At 47.1% G+C, this 27,971-nt stretch overlaps 2 protein-coding genes across 6 annotated transcripts in view; one reads left to right on the top strand and one right to left on the bottom strand.

Moving 5' to 3' along the window:
* Positions 1–4,549, top strand: part of CBL (Cbl proto-oncogene) — a 47,494-nt gene extending 42,945 nt beyond the window's left edge. For all 3 annotated transcript variants that reach the window (XM_028708646.2, XM_028708644.2, XM_028708645.2), the window contains one exon: positions 386–4,549. In XM_028708646.2, the coding sequence (XP_028564479.2) occupies positions 386–669 (284 nt within the window). In that variant the 3' untranslated portion in view covers positions 670–4,549. The remainder of the gene's footprint in view (positions 1–385) is intronic.
* MCAM (melanoma cell adhesion molecule) overlaps positions 1–27,971 on the bottom strand; it is a 66,091-nt gene that overhangs the window by 9,749 nt on the left and 28,371 nt on the right. The window contains exons 3-16 of one of the 3 annotated variants that reach the window (XR_013390821.1): positions 27,695–27,908; positions 26,220–26,290; positions 24,605–24,692; positions 23,710–23,889; positions 22,348–22,475; positions 21,788–21,941; positions 21,053–21,180; positions 20,093–20,240; positions 19,869–19,990; positions 19,159–19,300; positions 17,987–18,019; positions 9,111–9,252; positions 8,068–8,185; positions 6,495–7,172 (exon numbers count right to left, since the gene is read on the bottom strand). Coding sequence is in view for 2 of the 3 variants with exons in the window: in XM_028707498.2 (XP_028563331.2) it covers positions 7,143–7,172; positions 8,068–8,185; positions 9,111–9,252; positions 17,987–18,019; positions 19,159–19,300; positions 19,869–19,990; positions 20,093–20,240; positions 21,053–21,180; positions 21,788–21,941; positions 22,348–22,475; positions 23,710–23,889; positions 24,605–24,692; positions 26,220–26,290; positions 27,695–27,908 (1,698 nt within the window). In the remaining variant the exon portion in view is untranslated. Of the gene's footprint in view, positions 1–5,355; positions 7,173–8,067; positions 8,186–9,110; positions 9,253–17,986; positions 18,020–19,158; positions 19,301–19,868; positions 19,991–20,092; positions 20,241–21,052; positions 21,181–21,787; positions 21,942–22,347; positions 22,476–23,709; positions 23,890–24,604; positions 24,693–26,219; positions 26,291–27,694; positions 27,909–27,971 lie in introns of those variants that run through there. The other 2 variants (XM_028707498.2, XM_077919344.1) reach the window with 2 other exon arrangements.

The raw sequence follows: 27,971 nt of genomic DNA on the forward strand, positions 1-27,971 counted from the left end.
TGACTAAAATGGTGTATCTCGCCTTGGCTGATGAAGTTAACATTTGCATGTTTTTACTCTTTAGGTTGTGTGTAAATTAAATAGTGCTTTATCGTGTATTAATGCTCCTGAACAAGGGAGACCAGGTTATAAATAAACAAATTGGCTATCTGGGTGTTCAAGCTGCTGAATATCTGAAATCTGTGAATCTTTCTGCATACAAGGTTGCAATTATGTTCTGGTTAACCATAGGATTTAATGGTGAAGAGTTAGGTCTTGTGAAAGAGAATTTCGGCTGCAGATTCCCATATGTTCAAAGAGCATGAAGCTGAGGCTGTGTGACCTTTAAAAAGTACCTGTCCTCCTGCCCCCCGCTCCCCAAATCACATGGTTCTTTCTCTTCCAGGTTTGTCTGATGGCTCCCAGGTCCCAGAGCGGCCTCCGAAGCCCTTGCCCCGGAGGATAAACTCTGAACGCAAAGCAGGCAGCTGCCTGCAAGCTGGTGGAGCAGGGCCGGCCCCTGCTCCCTCCCCGCAGCTCTCCAGCGAGATCGAGAACCTCATGAGCCAAGGCTACTCATATCAGGACATCCAGAAAGCCCTCGTCATTGCCCATAACAATATCGACATGGCCAAAAATATTCTGCGGGAGTTTGTCTCCGTCTCCTCCCCCGCTCACCTAGCCACATAGCACACATCCCCTTGGCCCTGCCTGGGACACCCCTGCGCATCCAACCTGCCTGGGCAGTCTCCTGCCCAGCTTCTACCTAGAGGAGGCAACGGGCTCCGCGAGAGACTTCCTGCGAAGGCAGGCTTGCCTCGACAGAGAGTAATCGGTCATCAGGGTTTCATGCGATTCCAGGTTTCCAAGCAAAAGGAACGAAACGGAGCAGATAGGTGCGTCCTCTCCAGTCTGTGTGTCTTTTGGAGTCCCTCCCCTCTTGGCCCCTCCCTCCCGCACGTCCTCGTTGGAGGGGGCGGTTGTGTCGCTTTGGAAAGACCTCTTGGTTCCTGTGCTGGTGGACAAGGGGGCGGGAGCGGAAGGGCATTTGCCGGGGTGTCTTGTGTCGTGCTGTGAATTAAAAGGGGATGCCAGTCTGTCGAATGGCGTCTCCACCTTTCTTGTGGCGTGCCCTCCTGTGGTTCAGGGTACTGAATCGGGGCCTCTTTGCTGCTGTATGTTTTGGCTCAGGCTTTTTAGACCACCTGCTACCGGGTACAGATTCTCGACTAAGGAAGTGGTTTTGGTAGCTTCCTTCTGTTACAACACCCTCCCTCTCTCCCCCCACAACTCCCCCAAATGTTCTCCTTGTTCCCTTTCTACATCTCCAGTCATTTCTGGCTCCTCCTTGGTCTGAGTCAGGCTTCTCCTGTTGCCAGCATTAACCTGACGCACACTGGATTTTAAGGCATTGGAGATGCAAGACTTCTCTCCTGTGCTCGGGCTGCTGCGATGATTGGATGTAGCTGCGTGCCCCCCCAGCTCCAAGCATTCTGTGCTGTCCTGCTTTTACGTAATCGAGGCTGTTGAGGACTGGAGCAGCTGCCCTTTAACACACCCAGAGATGCTGCTTGGTCAACGTGGCATGTCATCTTCGTAGCATCTACAAGTCCCGTGGCCATCGGATCCATTATTTCCTTTCACTTCCTGTGGATGAGAGTTAACTGTGCTGGATTACTTATGCATTGATGTGGGCAGCTGCATCCAGCATCTGTGGAAATAATTTTTGACCAGCTCAGCAGTCAAAATGCAACAACTCCCTGCAGGGCTTTTGTGAAAGGGGATGATTCCCCACCCCCCGCCTCCTTCGCTCTGCTTGTTGCATTTTTCTTTTTAAAGTTCAGGTTCTTTTGACAAACAAGTCAAAAGAAACCGTAACGGGAGGGGAGGAAAAGAAGAGTGTGGCTTCTGAATGTTGCCCTTGTTTGGGCAGGCTAATGGAGGTTTAGAAAGATGAATTTGGACCTTGATGGCCACCTTCTGGCTGATGGACAGCAGGCAACCTGAATTTAGAGGACACCTTCCCTCTTCCATCCTCTTCCTCAAGCCTTCACTACAGTCTCCCCAATTACAGCATTAGTCATGTGAAAATTTGTATCTCAAAACAAGTTGCATGTTTGGTTTTCCCTGCAGTTGCCCTGTTTAAATAGGCCTGGTTCCTCTGCCCCAGATAAGGATACTAAGACTTTCCCCCCAGAAGAGGGGGGGGGGCATAGAAAGAGGCTGCTTATCTTGTGTTTCTCTCTAAATGGGCAGCCTTGCTTGTCCACGAGCGCTTGGATCCCTGGGGAATAACTGCAGAGGACGTCAGAGATGGCACCAGGTTGTGCAGGTACCGTGGATGCACCTAGCTGGCACTTTGTTGTCAGCAGTGCTGTTTGAATGACACACTATGAAGATCTGAAGACTGGCAGGAGTTTGCTGTTGCCTGCAGTGGTCCAAAAGCAGAATTGTTGACCTGGCAGCTGTGGCCCTTCTCTTGCTGCCCAGAGAAAGAGTTGTCAGTTGCCAACACCTCACAGAGGCTTCAGAAGCCCCCTCTATACATGGGACGGGCAGTGGCAATGTCGGTCTGATCTTGCTGCTTTCATGTGAAACACTGTGAAGATTATTACCTAGGAGGTCTCGGCTAGAGTGCATTTTGAATAACTTGATAGCATTTAGGAGCAGGTGAGCAGAGGGCCTTTGCAAGAACTGCAGAGTAGAGTTGTGGCCAGGCAGTTTAGGAACCAAGGGGGCTGTGCAATTTCAGAGTGTGAAATGTTGGAGCAACCACTGGACGCTCCTCTTGGATATTTCTTCCCACATCCGGGCCACGAACTCCACATCAGTTTGGGAGACTAGTTTGGTGAGGACTAGCTCTTTGCAAAGCTGATTTCCTAGTCTGCCGGAGAAGCTGTTGGCATAGCACTGGAAACTCGGTGGCAGCCAGCCTTAATCTCCACCTTTGTGCAAAGCGGCAGCACCAACTTGCCTTTGCAGATGGGCCTCTGCAGATGCTCTCCACGCCCTGAGCAGGGCCATGCTCGTTTCGGGACGCCTTCTGCCTGACAGGAACACTCCACATACTATAGCTGACTGGACTTTACTGCATGTCTCCTTTTTGTCCACTTCTTGTGTCTTACATTTACATGAGAACTTTTAAAGTGGCTCTTTCTCCTCGAACCACATGAATGTCTTTGTTTGCAAGCACAAGGGAGGCAGAGCGAAAAACGCCTCCCGGGGTGTGTTCCCTGCTGCTTTTAAATTTTTTTACCTTATTATGTTTCCCCCCGTGTCTCTTAATCTTTAAAAAAAAAGAAAAAAAGGTTGACTTATTTTACTTAAAGCCAAATGTATAGTGCCTTTTGATGGGGGAAATGCTCTATCTCCAATCTTGCATCTGAAGAAGAGACAGATTTAAAACTTGACCAGGGAAATCCATGGAGCTGCTCCTTGGAAGGAGAAAGCTGTCGCCCCAAAGCTAACATAGTGGTGTGTTTGTTTTTGTGTGTGTGTTGTTCAGCCTGAACAGGTTTTCTCTACCTTAGTCCTTAGTGTTGGGGAGTTGTTCGTATTGCTGGCTGCCCTAAGCTTGAAGGCAGTAATAGCGCAACTCTGATGCAGGATTTTGACACAACCAGTGTGGGTCACCCAAAATATCCCAAATTGTCGCCTCCCGTCCCCGTCCTTTTTGTTTTTAAAAACAAATGAGGCTTAAGACTGGAAGCACAATACAGCTGCACCTCCAGGCACATGTGCCAAGTTTCCTGTCAACTTCCGAACCTCTCTGTGTGCGGGGATGGAGTGCAATCTTCTGGGATCTTCTGTTGAGGCTCCAGTCGATTCCCCCACATAGTTTTGCAAGGAGTTTCCTGTGGATTTTGCCCTGAAGTATTCAATGTCCAGTGCCTGTTCAATTTGCAGCGTCTGTTTTGCAAATGCTGCCTCCCCCATCTTAGAGCTGCGTATGCATTTGGGGTATGGGTGTGCAGCTTTATGAATGTCACTTCTAGTAGCCAATTTCGGAGCAGTGCGACTTGCCATCGGCGGCCCTGTTAGCTCACTGATGTACAACCACTGCTCTCGTGACTAAAACTGCAAGGCGGGGGGGTGGGGTGGGGGCTAGGAAAGCTGAAATGCTTAATGGATAAATTACCTTTGAGTGGGAGAGAGGTTATTAGTAGCTTTATTTCTCCTGAAGGTTGAGAACCAATTTTAATATCAGTGTTAAAAAATAAATGAATTCAGATTTTCACTGACTATTTTAAAAGTTATAATAATGTCATTAATATAAAAAATATATTAGCAGTATTTAATCCTTTCAGACCTGTAAAGAATAAGAACAGAAGGTAAATATTCTTACAGAGTAGCTGAGCTTTAAGGTTCATTTGGTCTAAAGTCCTCATTTTGTTCTGCAAAATGCATTGTTAATGTTTTTAGAGGTTATACTAATGTTATTTATTTTTTATTTTTCATTCTTGTAAGCTGCCCACGAAAGAGCTTGTGGAGGATTTAGGGTATTTCATGTGTGTCAGTAAAATAAAAAAACAAAGTTTTATTTTTAAATAAATTTCTTTGTTGTAGCATATTGCTTCTGTTGTGTCATTTGCAACTCCAGTGAAATTGGGCCTCTTATCCTATTAAGTTTTACGTGTACTCAAACTTCACAAAAGTGTAGACTCTGGCTGTCTCCCTGGAACTGATGCTCCTTGCTCACATTCCATCCAAGTCAGAGCTCTGCTTCTAGGTGTGGGTTGTATGATTTGGTATATTTTAAGTGCTCAAAAAAATATTATCATGTGGTTTGGAAACCTGTGATCCCCCAGATGATGTTGGACAATGACTCCCATCCTGTTGTGAATCATAGAATTGTAGAGTTGGAAGGGACCCTGAGAGTAATCTAGTCTACCCCCTTGCAAGTTTAACAGCATATGAAGTACTGCAGAAATGAGGACTAAACTCCGGCATTCTAGTGACCTTTGCCTTTTCTGTAAGCTGGCACCCTTAAGTCAATGAAAGATAAGGCTTTCATTGGGACAGTGTTTGTGGGCAGGACCCAATGCCTTCTGCAATTTTTCCTATGCCCCCACCAGCATGAGAGGATTACAATTCCTTCCCTTGCCCACAGAACCTGGTTTCACTTACGATTGTGACAGAACTCCCACCCACCTATACAGAAATGCCAGGCAAACATTGCTTACATTGATAGAAGTGGAGAGGGGAAGATGTATGTTTAAACTGAACTAATGTTCAGCAAGAATTTTTAGACACAATACGTCATGTTACCTGCTAATCCATGCTGTGTGAATCAGGTTTTTTAAACCTTCAAGTGCTTTACAGTGACTGATATTTTCTCCTTGCCATGTATTCCATTCATTAGGAAAGAGCCAATGCTTGAAGACTTTAGCTTTTTATTTTTCATATACATATATATATATATAAACCCTGCAACTCAGACACTCTTAAATTTACACACATCAACAAAAATATATAACAAAAGCATTTTTTTTTTGTTTGCTAATTTTATAGCTTACACGGAAAGCGCAACACCCCTTTCTTCCCCCCGTTTTTGGTTGATGAGTTTGCACTTTTTAACCACTCGGAAAACAAAGAGTGTCTAAAGCAAAACCTTAACTGTTTTACCCAGCTTGTGTTGAAAGCTGTTCACTTCTGAGAGGAATGGAAAACCAAACTCTGCAGGAAGTAATTCCGTACGGAAGCAGCTAGCTACAGTATTTCTGTCTGGTGTTCATTTAGAATCCTGGGGTGTGGACAGAGAAGCAGAAAGCTTTTCTTAGGCACTGGACCAGCAATGGTGAAGTACGGCATCCTGTAATACTTCCTGGCATGTTTAAGGACGAAGAGCGTTGTCATCAGCACCTGCTTTGAAGGCTGCATGACAATCTCATTTTGGTACAGGCACCAGCTTCCTTCACATTCTCCGTGTGTCACCTGCTGCTGCTGCTATCAGAGCAGAGCAATTAAGGATGAATTCCAATGCACTTGATCTGTTAGCACAAGAATTTACACTTCTCTCTTCCTCGCCCCCTGCTCTGGAGGGTTGAGAAAACAGATTTTTTTGGGGGGGGGGGAACCACCAGGGAGGAAGCATAAATCCTTGTGCTAACAGAGCAGGTTCCTTGGTGCCACACTGAAATAAAACCCAAAATAATTGTGGAAAACTACCTCATGTGCTTAACATCCTATTTTAGTGCCTTGTTTTTGCTCCTGTGGCCTAAGGAGAGGCAGGACTTCCAAAGACTGGCAAGTGGGTCACCTGCAGCAAGGTAACCCAGAAGATCTGCAGAAAGGTTTTTTTTTGGGGGGGGGGAGCAGAAGGGACAATAACCTATGTTCTCGGGTAAAAACAAGTGTGACTATACAGTGTTTGTACAAAAAAGAGACTTTATTCCTATCATAACATCTGAAGTGCAGAGAGAACCACCTCTCTGTACAGTTATCCTTTATATTAAATTGGAAGTAAGCAGCACTGACTTCAATGAAACTGAGTCCCCAGTGAGTGTCCTTAAGACTTAGCTCCATTCCCACCCCACCCTCTGCCGTTTTGAGGGCTAGGGCTTCTGAAGCACAGCTGATTCCTTCAGCACCTTGCTGCAAAGAACAGCAACAGTTCAAGGAACAGCTGAGGCAACGCTGGCTTTCCACAAGTATTCTACATGCCAGATGGAGCCAAATCCATCACACACTCGCCATTCTCCAATCCTGTCTAAAAGGTAAGATTTTTAAGTTTTCTTCTCCAATTTATCAAGTCTCAATTAAAAAAAAAAAAAATCTCCAACCAATTCAGCTCAGCAAGCGCTTGGCTGTTATATTTTTTCTTTTACAAACTGACTGAAGCCCCATACAATTATGGTAGACTACATGTTCCTCTACCTGCCCCCGCTCAAAAACCCCTCCTTAACGTAGATCCTCTAAAGGGAGTCATTTTTAAACTAAGACTCCCCCTTTTTTGGTCTGAAAACTGCTGATCTGCTTCAGCTGCCTTTGTCCTTCAAAAACCTGAGGGTGAGGTTGCAAAATATTATTTGCTGTGGAGCCATCTTGTGCCTTATTTGCTGCTGCTGTGCGTCTGAAAGACTATGACCGGGGGAGCAAGAGGGGTGGAGGCATCGAGAAGGAACAGGAGAAATCTTCGAAGGGGCACAGCTGTCTCTCCTTTCTCAGTTCCTCAAATCGATGTATTTCTCTCCCTTTTTAAAGCAGCAAAAGAAAAAAAACAGAGTTACATTGCGATTATGGCCCAGTAAAATACAAGCACACCCACTTCTGTTGTCCCACGGTGTGAGGTAGCCGAGGTAAGATGATGGCAGCCGTTTTGAATGAGATTGCGTGACTGGCTTGGAGGCACAGTAAAAAAATAAAAAGCACATGCAGGACCATTTTTCTGTATTGGAATAGAGAAGCTCCTCTGGCTAGATGGCAGGAGAGAGGCAGGGAAAGCCCTCCCATAGGTGGTTGCTAGAGAAAAGCTGAGGAGAAGAGGGAATGGGGCTGCATGCACACTGTCCACATGGAGCACGAAAAGCTGCTTGATGGGAAGCTGGCAGGAGGGGCACCTGCCAAACGCAGGGAGCAGCAGGGGCTGAAGTTGCTGGATCAGGGAGACCTAAGGGGAGGGGCAGAGGGGCATCTGCTGACACTAAGAAACCCACTTTTGGCCCATGCTAAAAGGCATGGGGGAAAGGCAAGAGCTGTACCCCTTATGCACAGAGACAGGCTCTTCCTGCTTGGATGTCTCAGCAGTGGAAAATGCTAAGCTTCCCCTGTTCAGTTCCCTATCAGTTTATGAAGCAGTGGTGGGCTTCCTAATGTAACGACAGCACATTCAGGAGTGGGAGTGGGGGGCAGAAGGGCATAGCAGCTGGGCCAATCGACACCATGGGTTACAAACAACCCCCCCCCCAACATCATTTTTTTCTTTAAAATGAATGGATAGCACGGGCCCACAGCCATTTGTGCAACCCAAGAAGGTGGATTTGGGGAAGGATGACACATTGCATCAAAAACAACGCATACACCATATCTGGGTCCTCTGAAGCATCGCCTCTGCTAGCCGCCGCTGCTAGTCATGGCGAACTGGCCTACCTGGTCACCTGCCGATCTCTTCTCGCCGTTGGCACCCTGCAGGAGCCCCGCCTCTTCAGGAAGTTTATCTGACTTAACTTCAACTACAATCTCGTCTTTATGCGCTTCGGGCTTTGTGCTAGGGAGGAGGGAGGGTAACAGTGTTGAGACGCATCCCTGCGGAGTGGGTGGGCTGCAGGCCGAGAAAGAACAGCAATTCCTGGGGGGCTCATCATTCAGCTCCTCTGGGTCCAGCAGAGGCTTGAACTAGGCAAGTACTTCAAGGGAGTGGAAAGGAACCCCATCACAGACCATGTCCCCGCTGAAGTCTCTGGCCAGCTTTGGAGGCACTTATAAAGCTTGCGAGGGACGCGGGTGGCGCTGTGGGTTAAACCACAGAGCCTAGGACTTGCTGATCAGAAGGTTGGCGGTTCAAATCCCCGTGACGGGGTGAGCTCCCGTTGCTCGGTCCCTGCTCCTGCCAACCTAGCAGTTCGAAAGCACAACAAAGTGCAAGTAGATAAATAGGTACTGCTCCTGCGGGAAGGTAAACGGTGTTTCCGTGCGCTGCTTTGGTTTGCCAGAAGTGGCTTAGTCATGCTGGCCACATGACCCGGAAGCTGTACGCCGGCTCCCTCGGCCAATAAAGTGAGATGAGCACTGCAACCCCAGAGTCGGCCACGACTGGACCTAATGGTCAGGGGTCCTTCTACCTTTCTAAAGCTTGCAAAGCACTATTTGACCAGTGACTTGGGTGGGACAGAAGTCAGAAAGGCGTAATGTCTTCTGCCTGCAGCCATCACCGATCAAGCTATGTGTGTCAGAGGAGCTGCTGCCCTGCTAAGGCTGCTGAGTGGGAAATGACCTTGCAAAGGGCCTAGTGGGCAACAGCAGTTCAAGGTCCACCCCAACTTCCTCCCTCCCATGGGATCAGAAGAAGCGCGCTGCTTGGTGCAAGGAGACTGGGAGGGGGCAGGAAGGGAAGAAGCGTGGTCTCTGGTAGATGGATGAGAGGGAAGGAGGGAGGCACCCAAAAGGCTGCAAGGAAAGCTGTGTATGCTTACATCTCTTGTTTGCCTGAGCGGCCACAGGTGAGCTTCCCTTTCTTGTGCAGGAAGTAAAGGACGGCGCCCAGGACAGCAATCGCCAGGATGCAGATGACTACGGCCACAATGATCACACCTTTGCTCTCCTGTGCTGTCTGCTCTGCTCGGGGAGGGGGGGTGGAGGAGGAAAGAAAATCCAAACAGAATCACCCTTCTTGCAGCCACAAAGCAGCTCTCAATATTTCCCTGGCTTCCTCCCAAAGTGTAGCTTGAACCAGGACTGAGCCCTTGCAGGTTGAAATAGAGATGGGTCTCTCTGAGCATGGGCAGAGGGCCACGAAGGCACAATTTGTGCAGGCATCACTTCACTGTTCTGTGAAGAAGATTACGGCACTGCTGCTATTTCCGCTCACCGCTTTGGAAGGACTGCCATTGGGAGGAAGAGAGAGAAAAGGCATTTCTGGGCAGATCTAAAGCAAGGACCTGCTCAAATGCAAAGGCCACCCAAGCAGTTGCTGGAGGGTTCTGGCAGCAGATGTTTTGGGACTACAATTCCCATCATCTCTGATCGCTGGTCAGGCTAGCTGCTGGGAATCTGTTGGGAGTCCAAAACGGTTGAAGGGCACCAAATTGGGGAAGTCTCCAATACATCTCAGAAGGAGATGGAGGGAGTGGAAGGCTCCTGGATCTTATGGCAAGACTGCCACTCCTTCCTTGCAAAGCTATGCCCCATAATGCTTTGCATGGCGAGGCTCCGTATGTTGCTGTTTCTGGAAACACAGAAGAGCAGCACAACACGGAACTCAAATTCAGCTCGTTTCTTTTTTTAAAGGAAAAAAAAAGCAGGTTCCTAGTCTTCTTGGCAATTAGCCAACACCTGCTCCAACCTCATGAACTGACTTAGATTCCCAGAGGGGCAGGAGGACAGCTGACTTACAGCTCCTGAAGACTAGCAAAGAAAGAAACAAATAAGACCATCATGCACACTGGCGCAGCTTCTCTTCCCCCGCCCCTGCCGGTAGCACAAAACTTTTAATTTTTGGTTGTGTTTTTCAAAGCGCGCACAGCCCTGGCTACTGTCTCTGAGTCTGGAGTCAAGAAGACCAGCCAGCAAAATGCTAACAGGCGGCAAGAGCAAGCGTTGGTCCGATTGGCTGAGGAAGCCCTTCAGGATGAGGCCCCCCTAACCAATGTGAGAGGCGGCTAGAGCGGAAGTAGAAAGGATACCTTCCTCAGCCCTTCCAGGAGTTTGGGAAGTTGATGTCTGGTTGTACCCAAACTCGGAAGTTTCGTTCCCTGGCAAGGTGGTGTTGGAAAAGTCATCTGGGCAGCGGCGGGTGGAGAATGCAGGCAAATGTTAACATTTAGTGCTAAGGATGCTGGGAAGCTCTTGGCTTCCAAAGGAGAGGATGGCTCACATGCCCCCTACCCATCACCCCCTGGCTGGAGCGACAGGTGTTAAAATGAGTCCATACAAATGTTCTGTGCCAAGATCCATTTTCACTGAACAAAAAAAAGGTATTCAGTTTCCCAGTAAGCAAATTACTCCCCCGCCACCTCAAAAAAGTTAACAGTAGGACAAGCTGATCAATGAAGTTTTAAATCTAGGAATCATCAAACTGATCTACTGACTAAAGTTATTGTATTGACTTATTCAAACACACACCCCACCTTAGATTACAGGGTAGATTACAACATCAGAAAACATAACAATGGGCAATCAGTATAAACAAAAACTGCTAAAACATCTAAAATCTGTATCAACAATCTCCACAATAGGCAATGAATTCGCACATTGAGCAACGTCTAGATTTCAAAAGAAAATTTATATACATATTTACATATTAAATTACACATATTTTATTGTATTTTCACTATATAGAGCAAGAGTGTAGCCTAAAATAAACAAAAATGAGATATAGTACCTGGATCCATGGGAGGTCCATTTGATAAAGGACACAAACGTCAGTTTTGCAGGGTTATGCCAAACATTTCCCCTCTACAGCATCCCACTTCCACCAGTCAGCTACAACCCGCCCCAACCCCTGCCAAAGCAGGACAGGGCTGGATTCCCCAAGAAGAGGATGTCAGCCAGAAACCATCACTGCCACCACGCCCTGCCCCACAGCACACCCCCTCCTTGAATCCCCAAAGCATCCCCTGACATTCTCTCCAAGTTCAGTTTCAGTAGAGGCCGAGCTCTGCAAATCGGAAGGAAAAGTTTGGCTCTGAGCACGTGCAGAGGGCTATGCAAGCAACTTCCACACCAGCCTGAGTTCTGGCTTATCTCATTTTGGAGGAGAGAGAGAGAAATTTAAGCACAGCTGCCCAGCTAAACTGCTCCCAGTGTCCTCCCCTAATATTTCCTTTGCTGCCTACAGGCTGCTGTGGAAGAACAGCAACTTTTTTGACACACACACACACACACACACACACACACACACACACACGGAGAGGGGGCATTTCTCAGGGGCCCAACGGAGGCCTGCTTAAATGCAAAAGCAACCTGAACGGGTGCTAGTGGAAACAACTTTCAGATGCAGAATAAGAAATAACACAATATCACAGAAGGTGCTGGAGGGGGGCGGCGGCTCCAGGTTGCTGTAGCAAAGCTGATTTTTCCATCCTGCCCCATCTCCCAACAGAGCTACCCCATAATGTATGCCATTGGGGGGGGGGCAGGATTGGAATGATGTGCTACACGCAGGGCTGCACATCATCTGAGATTTACTGGAAGCACAGAAAAGCTGCAGGGCACAGAAATCCAATTCGGCTCCTGTTGCTTTAGAAAAGCAACTCTCTAGCCCTTCAAGACTGTAGGCATTTTGTGAGAGCATCTGGTTGCTGAAACCTCAGGAGCTGAATAAGATTGCCGGGGTGGAGGGGCAGAATCAAGCACATTCATAGATCAACGTTCCTCTTCCTGCAAAAAAAACCCACATTCCACTTTTTGTTGCAGCTTTTCAAAGTGTTCACGTAGCTCTGGCGTTTCCCTGTGAGTTTGACCAGTCTGCATAAATGCTAACAGTCAGCGAGAGCATGCGCCTGTCCAATTGGTGGATGGGGACCAGCCCTTGGGGTTGCCCCACACCAATGGGAGAAGCTGCTTCAGCAGCGGAAGAAAAATATACCTTTCAGCAGGTGACTTCCCAACATACCTTCTGCTGTCTGGTTGAACCCAAACCATGAGGTTTCATTCCCTGGCATGGTGGGGGTGAGAAAGTCCTCTGGAGAGCAGCGTAAGGGGAAGGGAGGCAGTGTTAATGTCCAGCACAGAGGACTGTGGGACTCCTGACATTTGCCGGATCATGTTGGGCTTCTCACCCGGAGGACAATTTCTTGCCCTACCCCCTATGGCAGGCGTGAAAGAGTCTATAGGCAATATAGCACACAAACGTTCCTTGCCAGGGCTCTGCTTTTAGTATGAACCTCTTGCAGGATGTTGGAATGGACATTAATAAACCCATGAGGCTGGTGGCAGCATCTCAATTATGCGAGTGACGTTGTCAATGCAGCAATTAAAAGCCATTCTAATTGAAAAACAATTCCTCAGCTCAGTTGAAAAATCAATTAAATAGCACTGAAGCTAATGAAGCTTTCAGTGTAGGAATTGTGAGTTTTTTAGCAAATCAGCAATTCATAAGCACTAGGGACAAATACTAAAGGCCAAAAATGTATTTAAACTGTTATGAAGTACGGTAGTCGGACAGACATAAACGACAACAGTTTTGCGGGTAATGCCAAACGTACCTCATCTATGGCAATCCATTCCCGGAGTGGTATGCCAGACACAACAGCCACACACCTTGCCTCCTGCTTTTAAATGAAATGTGTGGAGCACATGGGAACTGGCTTGGCTTTCCAAGCCCCAAAGACAAAAACAGCAAGCAGAACGCATATGTACATACACCGCCCCCCCCAGTCTCAATATATAATCATCTTTCTCATATCCAGAAAACAGCTCTCAATATTTTCCTGGCTTCCTCCCAAAGCTTAGCTTGACCCGGGGCTGAGCCCTGCAGGTTGAAATAAAGATGGGCCTCTGAGCATGGGCAGAGCGTCATGAATTGCCACACAGGCCTTAATTCTGGTATTTTGTGTATTTTGTAAAGAAAACTACCCTACCATCATTGTATTGCTGCCTGTTTCTGCTTGCTCACAGAGACCAATTCAGAAGAAGAACTGCTGCTGCCATTGGGAGGAAGAGAGAGAGAGAAGACCTTTCTGAACAGGACTAGCAAGGACCTTCTCAAAGGGAACCCAAGCAGCAAGAGCATCAAGGAAACAGTGCAGTATCAGAGAAGATGCTGGAGAGAGGATGGGGAGAGGCTCCTGGACTTTGTCAAAACGTGTTCTCTCTCTCCCTGGCCTACAGAAAGGCTACCCCACAAAACAATTCACTGGATATGCTCCTACCAGGACAAGGTGTTGCCTTCAATATCCTGGAAGCACAGAAAAGCAACAGAACATGGAAATCAGATTCAGCTCCTGTTTCTACCGGAAAGCAGGTTCTTAGCCCTCAAGACTGTGGGCATTCTGTGTCAGCAACTGACCAAGGCCTGCTGGAACCTCAGGAGCTGAATGGGATGGCCAGGAATGCAGCCTCAAAAGGAATTATCATGCACATTCACAGGGCATTTTCTTCTCCTTGCAAAAATCCACATCCCACTTTTTGTTGCATTTCAAAGAGCTCACATAGCTCTGATGTTTGCCTTCTGGTTTGGCCAGTCTGCATAAATGCTAAGAGGCATGCGTCTGTCCAATTGGTGGATGGGGGCCGCCCCTAGGGGTTGCCCTACACCAATGGGAGAAGCTGCTTCAGCAGCAGAAGAAAAATATACCTTTCAGCAGGTGACTTCCCGACATACCTTCTGCTGTCTGGTTGTACCCAAACCCTGAGGTTTCATTCCCTGGCATGGTGGGGGTGAGAAAGTCCTCTGGAGAGCAGCGTAAGGGGAAGGGAGGCAGTGTTAATGTCCAGCGCAAAGGACTGTGGGACTCCTGTCACTTGGCAATTATGATGGGCTTCTCACCAGGAGGATAATTGATTGCCTGCCTACTATGGCAGGCATGAAAAAGTCTATGTGCAGAGGTATACATATCTTCCTAGCCAAGGCTCTGCTTTTGGTATGAACCTAAATGCAGGCATTGGAATGGAAAGTTAATAAACCCAAGAGGCTGGTGGCAGCATCTCAATTAAGATGTTTTAATATGGCAATTAAAAGCCATTTTAATTTAAAAGCCATTCCTCAGCATATTTGGAAAAATCAATTAAACTGCACCGAAACTTGTTTAATGAAGTTTTCAGTCTAGGAATTGTGAGATTTTAGCAGATCAACTCGTAAGCACTTGAGACCAACACTTACGGCTAAAATGCATTTTAAATGATACAAAATACAGGAATCCAACAGACAAGAACAGCAAGTCTTTCAGGGCCATGCCAAACATACCTCATCTACTGCAGTGGTAAGCCAGATACAACAGCCACACACTTTGCCTCCGGCTTTTAAATGAAAAGGTGTGGAGCAAACAGGAGCAGGCTGGGCTCTCCAAGTCCAAAGACGAGAACAGCAAACAGGACGCACACAAACACCCACCCCCACCCCTCCCACTTGCAGTATATAATAGCCTTTCTTGTATCCAGAAAACAGCTCTCAATATTTCCCAGGCTTCCTCCCAAAGCTTGAAACAGGGCTGAGCCCTGCCGGCTGAAATAAAGATGGGCCTCTGAGCATGGGCAGAGCGCCATGAAGGCAATTTCCACACAGGCCTTAATTCTGGTGTGTTTGAGGTATGCGTTTTGTAAAGAAAATTACGCCACCATGATAGAATTGCTGCCCGGTTTCTGCTTGCCCACAGAGACCACTTCAGAAGAACTGCTGCTGCCATTGGGAGGAAGACAGAGAAAGAGAAGGCCTTTCTGAACAGGAGTAGCAAGGACCTTCTCTCAAAGCGAAAAGGCATCCAAGCAGCTGCTGGAGGGATTGGGTAGCAAGAGCCTTCAGAGGCATTACAGAAAAGGTGTCACAGAAGATGCTGGAGGGAGGATGGGGAGAGGCTCACGAACTTTGCCACAAAGCGCTCTCTCCCTCCCTGCCTTCAGAAATTGTTAACCCAAAAAACACAATTCACTGGATTTGGGGGCACTAAACATGCTGCTATCAGGACTAAGTGTCACCTGCTATTTCCTGGAAGCACAGAAAAGCCAGAGAACATGGAAAACAAATTCAAGTCCTGTTTCCGCTCCTCTCCTCTCCTTTTTTTTTTAAATATAAAAAAAGCAGGTGCCTAGGCCTCTTGCCCATGATGCAAGAGAATGTGTGGCCAACACCTACTGAAATTTCAGGAAATGAATCAGATTGCCAGAGGGGAAGGGGAGGGAGGTAGAACTATGCACATTTCTAGCTTTTCTTTATCCTGGCACAAAATTGTGCTTGCTTTTTAAAGCACATACCTGTACATGATCTCAACTCATAAAACCAGCCTAACAGGCAACAGCATGCATTGATCCGATTGGTTGGGGAGGATTCTCAGAGTGCCACTCTGCAACCAATGGGAGAGGCTGCCCTAGCTGAATTAAAAACAGATACCTTTTTGTGTGTCATTCACAGCGGTACCTTGCTGCATTGCTGCAGGAGTTTGGGGAGTGGGTGTCTGGCTGTACCCAAACTCTGAAGTTTCATTTTCTGGCAAGGTGGGGGTAGAAAAACCATCTGGAGAGCAGCGGGCGGAGAATGTAGGTAATGTTAACAATTTAGCACCAAGGGGTTGTGAGAAGCTCTTGGCTTCCAAAGGAGATGATGGCTTAAATGACCCATTGGAGGCTCACTCATTAAATTAGGTCTGCAGCATTTCAACAATTCGTCAATTTAAAACAAATTCCACGTAACTAAAAAGGTGCCGCCCTCAATAACGCAGTCGGAAGATTTTCCCCCATTAATCTTATTGATTGAAACTGTGCATGAAGAAGTTCTGGATTTAAAAAGGAAAAAAATGGAAACTATATATATATATAAATTAGGTATATTTTCTTGCTCTTCAAATATAGACAACAGTATGTACTAAAATGACACAAGAAGTAAGTTATAGTACCTGTTTACATGGCGGTTCTATTTAATAAAAAGACGAACATTTACAATCTACAGCATCCCTTTCCCAAAATGGTTAACCAGAAGCACCTCCCGCTGCCACATACCTCTCTAAGCCCCAAGAAACAGAATGGCAGGCAGGCAGAAACCAAACCCCCTCCCCGAATTCTCTTCTCTCCAAGATTAGGAGAGGATACAAATTTTAATACTTCCTTGCTTAAGAAAAGAAAAAGTAGACCTCTTTAAAAGATTTTGCTAGAGATAAAGACAATGAATGAGTGTTATGACAGACTGCTACTATTTGCAATTTCCAGAAACGATGGAATATATTTTTGTTTTGATACGTTCTTCCAACTGGATGGGTGGTTATTTTCATTGTTCTTAAACCGATGTTTACTGGGGTTCTGTATTTTTTTAGAAACTTAATTTAGTTGTTTTTATGACTGCAAATCATTTTGGGCTTATGTGAAAGGCAGTTCATAAATTAATAAAACAATAATAATCTTTTTAAGGAGTTCAGGGCTATAAGGTGCAAAAGTTGGCATCTGGTACAGTCTCCCTCAAGCCTTCAGAGGGTGGTGATCAAATATTATCACCCCTCTCCTGACACCCAGCATAACCTTCTGCAAGGGCAAAGGGAGCCGAGCAGATAGGCACCCCTCTTCCTCTCCTCTCACATTTGATGTATTTTACTTACTCAGAACGGATCCCACCTTTCTTCTAGGATAGAACAAATGAGATGGTGGCGGCACTACATGGGGTTCTCAAGCAAATTGCCCATCCAGGCACCAACCAGGCTCCTCTTTGCTGGGTTTCAGAAAGTCCGCTCACCTCTCTTGGTGCAGCAGCTTGGGGCCCCGACGGTGGAATTCAAACGTCAGTGCCCTTCCTGATAGGCGGTGAGGGCATAAGCCACCGCCGCCTATAAGGAGCCGGATCCTAGCCTGCACCCTGTATTGGCAAATGGGAATGCAGGCTGGGAGGTGGCCTGTGCTGGGAGCAGAGCCAATTGAGCTGACAGTGGGCTTCCCTCAGATCCACCCCCTGCCCATTTAAGCAGCCCACACTTGGGACACAGCCCGTTTGCTCCTGCGCCGGGTTTCCCCATCCCACTCACCCATGGTTTATGCTGATAGGCAATGACTTTGCTGTGGCTACGGTGGTTGCCGTTCTTTATAGGGCCAGGTAGGAATTTGCCCACCGGGATCATTGGCTCTTACCCGGTGGTTTTGCCTACCTCATAGCAATTCATCCCAACTGGCTGGGCATTGGGACAATCCCTTGTTTTGGACGGAGGGGAGGTTGTAGTCCCTGCCTGCCCCTCCAAACGCCGGGGAATGCTGTTAAAGGGATTCGGGGGGAGTAGCCATGTCTACATGCCCAGAGGGGCCAGGGCCAAAGGCACTCCCCCACAGCAGTCCCTGTGGGGGTCACACTATTGGATGTAAGTCTTAGGAACCCCCGCCTGGATTGACAATGCGTCACTCCCACCAGGCAGGCCAGAAGTATTTAGATTGCCCCATGCCCAAACCAAACCTCTTTCATCTGTATTCAATAAAGTTGTGGCCTGTTTTTACCCAAAACCCCAGTCTCATTGGTCTCTTATTTATATGGGTTGGGGTATGGGAAGTCAGATGCCTGGTCCTGCAAGTAGCCCTCCTTGTTCACCTTCAGGACACTCACACCCTCCCCAGCTTCCTCCTTCCTGCAAAGCCCAAGTCATCTTCTGTGGGTTAGCTCCCAGAACATTGACAGCATATTCATGCCCCTTTGACAGTCGTAAATGCTTGGTAAGGAGGGGCTTACCAGTCTTGGCATTGGGAGTTCCTCCTTCTTGCCCTGAAGAAAGAAAAGAAAGAGGAATAAATACAAGCTGGAAGTGGACTGCTTCGTCACAGGTTGCCTGCCTTGCTGTGTAAGGAAGTGGGGTGGGGCTGACACAGCCACTGTCTTCATCTGAAACAGACGAAGAGAGAATTCAGCATGGTGTACAGTGGTACCTCGGGTTAAGTACATAATTTGTTCCAGAGGTCTGAAACTGTTCTTAACCTGAAGCACCACTTTAGCTAATGGGTGCCACCGGAGCACGATTTCTGTTCTCATCCTGAAGCAAAGCTCTTAACCCGAGGTATTATTTCTGGGTTAGCGGAGCCTGTAACCTGAAGCGTATGTAACCTGAAGCGTATGTAACCCGAGGTACCACTGTATAGGAGTTTCAGGGTGTTGTTGTTGGAAGATGCAAGTCCACACCCCCTCTCAGGATTCCCATTTACACCAGGTCATGGGAAGTAACCACAGCCTCTCACTGAACAACGATAGTCACATAAAATGACACTCAGTGTAGAGCCATGGCACACGCCCCACAGGGGGGCAATTTGATTTTTAAGGGGGGCAATTTGAGAATGACTTATTAACAGTTAATGGCCTTTTAGGCTTCCTCCACGTGAATAGTTCACTTTTTGAATAATAAGGGTTATATGTCACCGGGGGGTGGCACCTGGATTTTAGAGATGCTTAGGTGGGGCATGGTCAAAAAAAGCTTGAGAACTGTTGGTGTAGAGGAAATACTAAGCTAGATGGACCAGAAGTCTGACTCAGCATATGCTCATGAAAGTGGAGTGACATTTTCAACACAGCTTTACTTCAAACCACTTTCTGGGCCTGATAGACTGTTGCACCTTGGCATACTTGCTTCTGGTGCTGGGAGAAAAAACGTTGGAGGGTACCATTATTTCCCCAGCCCCAGCCCTTCCCAGAAGGGCAAATGTACCCATCACCACCAACAGATTCTGTGCTCATTCAGGCTTTCGCTTGGCTCGCTGCTCTCCCCTGCAGAAATCCGATCTTTACTGCGGAATCGGAGCAAACGTCCATTGGGTTTCCCGTGAATTGAAGTTTGCTCTGATTCAGTCCTAAAGAGCGGGACAAGCGGGAAGTGTGGATGAGCCCTCTTCTCAAGACAAAAGGGATGGACTTACTCTGTGCCAGCATGAAGTGGTGCTGAGTGGTGCCCATCCTGTTTTTGGCGGTGCAATTGACTCCCGATTCTAGAAGGGCTTCAGTGACTTGGAACAGGACTGTGCTGTTGCGCTGATGACCCTGCATGACTGAAGTAAAGACCTGTGGAAAGAAAAGGGAGGGAGGATTAACGCTCCTAAGGAGAATTTAAAACAAAACAACCCAAAACAGGGCAGCAGGCACTGTGTCCCTCCAGATATTGCTGCTCTGCAACTCTCATCATCTCTGACCATTGCCTATGCTGGCTGGGGCTGAAGGGAGTTGAACGGCCAAGTCAGGGGTGAGAGGAGTCGCAAATCAACAATATCTGGAAGGACACAAGTTTCCCATCCCTGCACACTAAAGCATATCGAATGGGGGAAAGACACATTATACTTTGTTGAAACAGTCTTCAGACTTGAAAAACATGGAACATTTGTTAAATATTATTGCCTTCTGCTGCATGTTTCATAAAGAATTCACATCCCGTAAAGCCTTACAAACACCCCTGCGAGGTTGACCACTATTATTATATCATTTTATATTATTGGGGGGAGTGAGGTAGACAGCAGTGGCTTAAGCAAGTGCACCAAGTGAATTGTTGATGAGGTGAGATTTGAATCGGGGCCTCCTCGCTTCACAGTTCTCCATTTATTTCTTTGAAATAAAGCCCACAAAGAGCGCATCTTACCGATCCATTGACACTCCATGAGATTAGCAAGGGGGGTGTCGAGTACCCGGTGCACGTTAAGTTCACCATCTCGCCTGATTGCACATGCACCACTTCCTTCCGTGCGACCAGCACTGGTTTTGCTGCAAGGAGAAGAGGTGGTGAATTGTTGTTGCTGCCCCAGCACCCAGGACTGGGATGGGGGAAAAGATACTTAGAGAGAGCTGTCGCTGTGTGATGCCTACCATGGACGGTCACTTGAACCTGTTTGGAGCGGGAAACGGCAGGGGTGCCTGGCATGGGCATCTCTACAACACAGGTGTATTTGCCTGAGGTGTCGAAGCCGACGTTGGTCAAGTTCAGAAGATTCCCCTTCTCAATCACCCTTCCTTTCTGGAAAAGCACAATATACATTGGGCGGTTTAGTTTGGTCAGAATCAAATAGACACTTTCAGAGTTAATGCTAAATACATTACAGTGGTACCTCGGGTTACAGACGCTTCAGGTTACAGACTCCGCTAACCCAGAAGTAGTACCTCAGGTTAAGAACTTTGCTTCAGGATGAAAACGGCAGCAGGAGACCCCATTAGCTAAAGTGGTGCTTCAGGTTAAGAACAGTTTCAGTTTCCGGAACGAATTAAGTTCTTAACCTGAGGTACCACTGTACTTCTGGTAAATGAGCCACATAGCTGCTAGAGGGCTGTGAAAATGTGTGTCCTGGGCTTTTTAGACTTGTATACCCATGTACTATCTGCCCCACAAGGGGTGCATTGGTTGCCAGATGTGAAATATACAGTGGAACCTTGGTTCTCGAAATGGCTTATTTGACGAACAAATTGGCTCCCAAACGCTGAAAACCCAGAAGTGTTCCAGTTTTCGAACGCTTTTCAGAAGCCTAACATCCGATGTGGCTGTCAGCTATTGTTTCCAGGGCACCTGTGCCAATCGGAAGCCACGCCTTGGTTTTTTAACATTTCAGGAGTCAAACAGACTTCCGGAACGGATTAAGTTCGAGAACCAAGGATCCATTGTATTGGTTTACCAACTGGTCAACAGCCAGACAGATAACCAGCTAACAGAGCAACTGTGTGCATGTTTACATTGTGTGCAGTGGGACTTCAATGTGGCTTACTGCAAAGTAAGTGTTTTTGGATTGCGGTCTAATACACCATTAACTCAAGTCAACAGCCCTAAAACGAGAATACCTTTTCCCAGTGGAATGCCAAGGGCTTGGAGCCTGTTGCATTACAGGTAAGGAGCGCATCCTCTCCTTCCTGCAGCTGTCTGAGCGAGGTCACTGGAGGCACAGAGGTTATCACAGGCTCATCAAGATCTAAGGGAGAGAAATCATATACTTGAGGCAACACAGATGAGATTCCTTCACTTCACCCCATTCTTTATGCACTGTGGAGCAGCACCTATCTCTCTCAGGCAGTTACATCTGCCTGGGAATCAAAACCTGAAGAGCCACGTCATTCTGATAAGCAGAACAGCTCAGAACATCCACAAAGGCTTTGCTGAAGCTTTGCTGGGCAAATAGGAGTATATCCACTGCCTGTCTCTCACTGCCTCCAGTGCGTCTGCTTGGCCCTCACACATCCCTCATACTGATGAAATTCTGGGTTCTCTGACAACTATGGGTGCAAAGTTTAGTCCATAGATTGGCTGGCATGTTGTGAAAAACGTCTTAATTATTTTAGCACTGTGCCTGGATTGTAAGGCAGATGTCAAAACAAAAGCCACCTCCCCCAAGAAGATTCCTGTGAATGCCATATTCAAAAGCAAGGAAGCCAGCTTCCCATCCCCACATTTATGCAGTTTTAATTCAATCAACTGACGCTCCCAAGAACAGCTGGCTAAGATTTCTCAAAACCAGATGACGGCTCTAATGAAAACCCGACAGGCCACTTTGTACCGAATAACCTGCAGGTCCTACTCACAGTTCACCAGCAGAGTCACGTTGGCCGTCAGCTCCACAAGCGTAACATCCTGCAGGTCAAGCACTTTGCACAGGTAGACCCCGCTGCGCTCCTTGTTGATGTTGTAAAGGTGCAGGAACCCCTGTTCAGAACCCTGTTCGGAGACTTCCTCCTCCTAGCAGAGTGCAAGACAAAGGAGGACAAAGGCTGAACCTGCACGCTGATGACAACAATGAGGAAATACTGCCCAGCCAAGAGACCCAGTCACCAACATCCTATCTATCTTTTCAGGACAGGGTTACATTTTCCTGCTGCCCCTCCCAGATATTTGATGGCCTGTCTCTTTTAGGTTTCTGATTATTTTTTACCAGTGTTGATTTTTTAACTCAAACATGCATTCGGGATCCCATCTCTTCATCTTGTACTTTATATCTGCATGGTGGTAGTGCTTCTGTTGCAACCCGCCTTGAATCAGGGGATGACCCCTCAGCTGAAGACCAGTGTGGTAGACAGCACTAAGGTAGATGGACTTAGGGTCTGTGGCTTGGTATACGGCACCTTCCTCTGTGCTGCAAGCTCACCTCCATTTTGTACAAAGTATACAGAGGTGGCGGATTCCCATCCGCTTCACAGCGCAGGGTCACATTATCTCCCTCCTTCACATCCGGGCCTGGAGCATCAATCACGAAGCGGAGACTCTCAGAGGGGTCTACAGAGAGGGGCAGAGGAAAAAAGAAGCTTGATTCGCCTTCCGGTGCTTCTCCTAATAAGCACAGGCAGAGAAACCTGGGAGACACAGCAGATCAAAGAATCCTAAGAGCTGGAAGTGGGGCTTCTCATCCAATCCCCTGCAATGCAGGAATCTCAACTATAGCGTCCATGGCAGATGGCCACCTAACCTCTGCTTTAGAGCCTCTCAAGGATGGAGAGTCCACCACCTTTCATGGAGATCTGTTCCACTGTCTAAAGAAGCTCATATTGCTAGAATGTTCTTCCTGATGTTCAGTTAGGACTCTTTTTTCTTGTAACTTGAAACCATTGGTTCAGGTCCTAGCCTCTGGAGCAGGAGAAAGAAAGCTTGCTTCCTCCTCCATGTGACAGCCCTCTTTTCCAGGCTAAACAAACCCAATTCCCTCAACTGTTCCTCATAAGACACTCGGTTTCCAGACCCTTGATCATCTTGGTCTCCCTCCTCTGCATATGTTCTAGCTTGTCAATATCCTTCTTAATATTGTGGCACCCACAACTGGACACAGTATTCTAGATGTGGTCTGACCAAGGCAAAATAGAGCAGCACTATTACTTCCCTTGATTGGGATACTTTCCTTCTGTTGATGAAGCCTAGAATAACATTAGCTTTTTCTCTTTTTTCATTTTTATTTTTTTTTATTTTTTTTTGCTGCTGCATCACACTGCAGAACCTTACACTTGCCCCTATTGAAATTCATTTTGTTAGTTCTGGCCCAGATCTCGAATCCATCAAGTTCATATTGAATCCCAATTCTGTATTCTGTGGCATTAGCTACCCCTCCTAGTTTGGTGATATCTGCAAGTTGGATGAGCATCCCCTAAATTCCTTAATCCAAATAATTTATAAAGAGATAAAGAGCTGCTGGGAGGGGCAAGGAGGAGGGGACTGCCACACCAAATTTTTATGATTATGATTTGATTATGATTATTATTAAAATTTATATACCGCTCAATACATGTCATGTGTTTCCCCCCAATAACAGCACCCATGTAGCTCCCCTTAATGTACTGGTTGGTCCTCAAGGTCCCTTGGGCTGTGGGGTCCTGGGTTTTGGCCCCAAAGTCCAGCCCTAGTTGCACTTCTGCATGAGGCTCAGTCTTCTCTCAGCAGGTGAGGCAGAATCTCCTTTCTTAGACCTCCCAACGAATGTGCTCAGTGCTGCTAAAAGGAGCTCAGCTCAGCCCAGCCTTACAATGAACGTCGACTTTGAAGCTGTCCGACTTGGATGTCTTGTTATTCCCCATCAGAGTGTAACTGACTTGGCAGTAGAACTCAGCACTGCGATCTTCTTTGGTGACTTTTGCCGAAAGGGTGCTGCGGACAGTCCACAGGCCACTTGATTCCTTGATGAGGCCGGGACGGATCTCAATTTCTGATTGAAAGAGGAAGAGAGGAGAGCTGCAGGAAGAGCATTTCATTTGAGAAAAGTGTGCATGGGTGAAAACCCTCTGGAGGAAGGGTGAAGTAGAAGACTATTCTGAAGAGCAGCTACAAACCTTACATGTTACTCTGCTAAGGAGCAGTTTATGCTGCTGCAAAGGTCACCTGGCCTTGTTTCTCCAGCTAAGATAACCCTTACTGCAAACTCAATATACTGGCATGTGCTAATGCAGGGGTAGGCAACCTAAGGCCCAGGGGCCGGATGTGGCCCAATCACCTTCTAAATCTGGCCTGCAGACAGTCCGGGAATCAGCATGTTTTTACATGAGTAGAATGTGTCCTTTTATTTAAAATGCATCTCTGGGTTATATGTGGGGCCTGCCTGGTGTTTTTACATGAGTAGAATGTGTGCCTTTATTTAAAATGCATCTCTGGGTTATTTGTAGGGCATAGGAATTTGTTCATTTTTTTTCTTCACTAGTCCGGCCCACCACATGGTCTGAGGGACGGTGGACCGGCCCACGGCTGAAAAAGATTGCTGACCCCTGTGCTAACGATTCACAGATCTGTAGCCCTGATGTTTTGCTTTTCCCATGAGCTTTGATGCCCCATATTGTATCACTTAACATATTATAACCCACTTTACAGGCAAGATCAACTCCCATGGCAGCTTACGATTACATTAGCTTCACCTGCTAATGACTCACCATTCCCATCCATCTTCAGAGGGACTCCATCCTTGTACCAAGTGAGGGTTGGTGTTGGATAGCCATTGCGGCTGGTGCAGGTTGCAATCTGAAAGACACAGACAAACACTCCATACTCTTCAGAGCTTATAGTCCACGGGTTCAAATCCCAGACTGATTTATCTTGTTTCATTCGAGATCCAGACCAGATTACATAAAAAGGCTTCAGGCTAGTGCAACAAAACATCACTTCCATAAATCAAGGCTGGGCAGTTGGCTCATAGCCTACAATATCTTGATAGCTGTGGGCTGTGCAAAGTCTCTAACGCCCCATTGTGTTGTACTCCTAGTGATTTTTTTGGTGCTAAAATTACCTTCTTGCTGCTTCAGCAAAAAATGTAGCCTTTACTGCAACATCCCCCTTACTGCTAGCAATAGTCAAATTTGGCTCTCTTGAGAATGTTAGGCTTTTGGCCCTTCTGGCTGGAAAGAAAAACTTGGACAAAGGGAACTCTGGCCTGGGCTTTAGATGGTCAGTGTGTGGAGTCTCAGTGCACTGCCACTCCCTCTCCCTTTTCATTCCACTGCTAGATGAGACAAAAGGGCTAGTATTTGCCTCTAGGTTAAGGTTACCAGATGTCCCTGTTTCCTGAGGACAGTCCCCGGATTTACAAATCAGTCCCCATTCAAAATCCATTGAAGTTGAAAAGTGTCCCTGGATTCATTGAAAAAAATCTGGTAACCTTACTCTAGGTTTAGCCTGGTTTGAGTGTAATTCAAGGAGTACTTCTACTGTCTGTAGACCCCCACATAGCCAAGGCTCTCTACTTTGTGCCCAAACAAGAGCAAGGAAGCCCAAACCCTCTACTGACCACTGGTAATCCTACTCAGAACCCATATAGTTTTGGAGACATCTCAACATTTACAAACTTGCCCGCTGGACCAAAATAACTACAAACCGGCAAAGTGTATATTTTTTAAAAAATATTAATAAGCAGAGAAGGCCAGGGATGGAGAATTCTGTGGCAGATACCAAATCCAACTTTGTGAAGTGCAATTGCCACATATAAAGCTTTAAACAACTTAGGACCCAAATAGGTGAAAGACCATCTCCCTCCCTACTTGCAAGTTTTAAACTGTTTTTAAAGTTGTATATTAATTTGGGAGGCTGATCGCCGAAGAATTGATGCTTTTGAATTATGGTGCTGGAGGAGACTCTTGAGAGTCCCATGGACTGCAAGAAGATCAAACGCATCCATTCTTAAGGAAATTAGCCCTGGGTGCTCACTGGAAGGACAGATCATGAAGCTGAGGCTCCAATACTTTGGCCACCTCATGAGAAGAGAAGACTTGCTGGAAAAGACCCTGATGTTAGGAAAGATGGAGGGCACAAGGAGAAGGGGACGACAGAGGACGAGATGGTTGTACAATGTTCTCGAAGCTACCAGCATGAGTTTGACTAAACTGCGGGAGGCAGTGGAAGACAGGGGTGCCTGGCGTGCTCTGGTCCATGGGGTCACGAAGAGTCGGACATGACTAAACGACTAAACAACAACATTAATTTGGGACCTTATGGTAAAGGGCAGGTAATTAATAATAATAATTGCAGGTGTACTAAACACGGCACAGTTCTTACCTCACTCAAATGAGGGTCTCCTGTGCTGATACCACGATTAGTCTTCTGAATCTCAGGTTTTTCTGGAGCTTCTAAAAGAAGAAAGTAACCAGGCAGGGCTAAGTGGTGAGGCAGAAGGGAATAAAACAACCACAGCCTAGACTCTGCTGGGCATGTCCTCTTACTGTGCAATAAGCCCCATGGGCAAAATGGACACACAATAAGCCCCCTTACCTTCAGTGCCCCATCAACTCTCTTCTCTCATATCCTAACTCACCCCCATCAATGACCTTCGTTCCTCTGGCTACACCACCATTCAAAGGTATTTTCCCTCTTCAAAAGGCTTCACTCTTTCTCCCCTTCTTGACCATAAGCCTGGAACAGACTCCAATACAACCTGCACAAGTCCACCTCTCTTACTTCCTTCAAATCTCTCCTCAAAACCAACCTTGGCGGACCCCATATTCTATTGTAACCAAGCTTAAGTCTGTTAACTGAAATAACCATATATCATCCTCTGGTCACTTCTCCCTCCCCTGCCCCAGTGTTGGACTTAGGGATGTAAACTCCTTGGGTCCTGTTCTCCTCTTCTTAGCCGTGTCATGGGAATGGAAGGACTGATCTTGAGCCTTGCATTTAGTAACTCAAGAGGTAGAGGAGAGATGGGTTGTTTGTACCTCTTCTGCTAGCCCACCCAGTTTCCATACTGGTCTGGGGGAAGGAGGGATGGCTCACTGTGTTCCTCCTCTGCTAGGCGGCTTGGCAGAAGGCAATTATTTTACTAGCCTGGCTTAAGGTCTGCATTTCCATGCTAGGTGCAAAGGAAGGGTCTTTCCCCTCTTCCATGGTCACCATGAAATAAACAAGAATTATGGATCAGCAACTGTTGTGGGCTTATTTACAAGGCTGACCTCTATAAATATTAGCGCAAGTGGGTTAAAACCCAGCCTCCCCGGTGCAAAAGGCTGCCACCAAACTGCAGAAGAACAAAATTTGGGTCCCAGGGTGTGTTCTGAAGCTGCTTTGAAGCAGCCACCTTTCTAAATGTAAGGAGACCCGAGTCTGATCGGTATGTGGGAACCAAATGTGCACTACACCTTGGGTTCCCTTACAGGAGGAAGGTGGGATACAAATGTCAAACCAACCCATGACTGTGGCACGAACAAGGGCCAAGAGCGCAGAAAAAGTGTCAAGATAACAGGGGCAGAGGGGGCATTAAAAAGAAGAAGAAAAGCTTGGTGCAACGACGCATCAGGCGCACGGCCATTCTGTGAGGTTCAGGGGACCACAGCGGCGAAGCAACCACAGGATGTGCCTCCCAGTGACTAACAACAAACGTAGTTGGGATGAAGGGGGTGCTGTGTGGTTGCCTGTGGACAGTTAAGCACATGCCCCACCTGCAGTTCGGCAAGGTATGCAATCCGAGGAAGGTCTGGATTGCAAAAACACTGTGTTATTGCACCTGTTGTAGGATAAGGGCCCCCAGAACCACTCACTGGAGACGCGCAGTTCACTCCGGTTCTCAGCGACGCCGTGCATGCCGAACCCCACCTGGCACACGTAATTCTTGGCATCCTGCAGGACCACCTTGTTAATCTTGAGGAAGAAATCAGGTGTGATGCTTAACCGGTCATTGGGAGGCTCATCTTGGTGTTCTTTGCCCTGGACCATGTAGATGAGCTTCTTCCTTTCCATTTTGCCCTTCTCCATCTAGAACATCAGGGAGAGAGAGATAGCATGCACTACAATGCCACAGTGCAAAACCCGACCCTC

The sequence above is a fragment of the Podarcis muralis genome, chromosome 15 (genome assembly GCF_964188315.1).
Source record: "Podarcis muralis chromosome 15, rPodMur119.hap1.1, whole genome shotgun sequence".
Taxonomy (NCBI): domain Eukaryota; kingdom Metazoa; phylum Chordata; class Lepidosauria; order Squamata; family Lacertidae; genus Podarcis; species Podarcis muralis.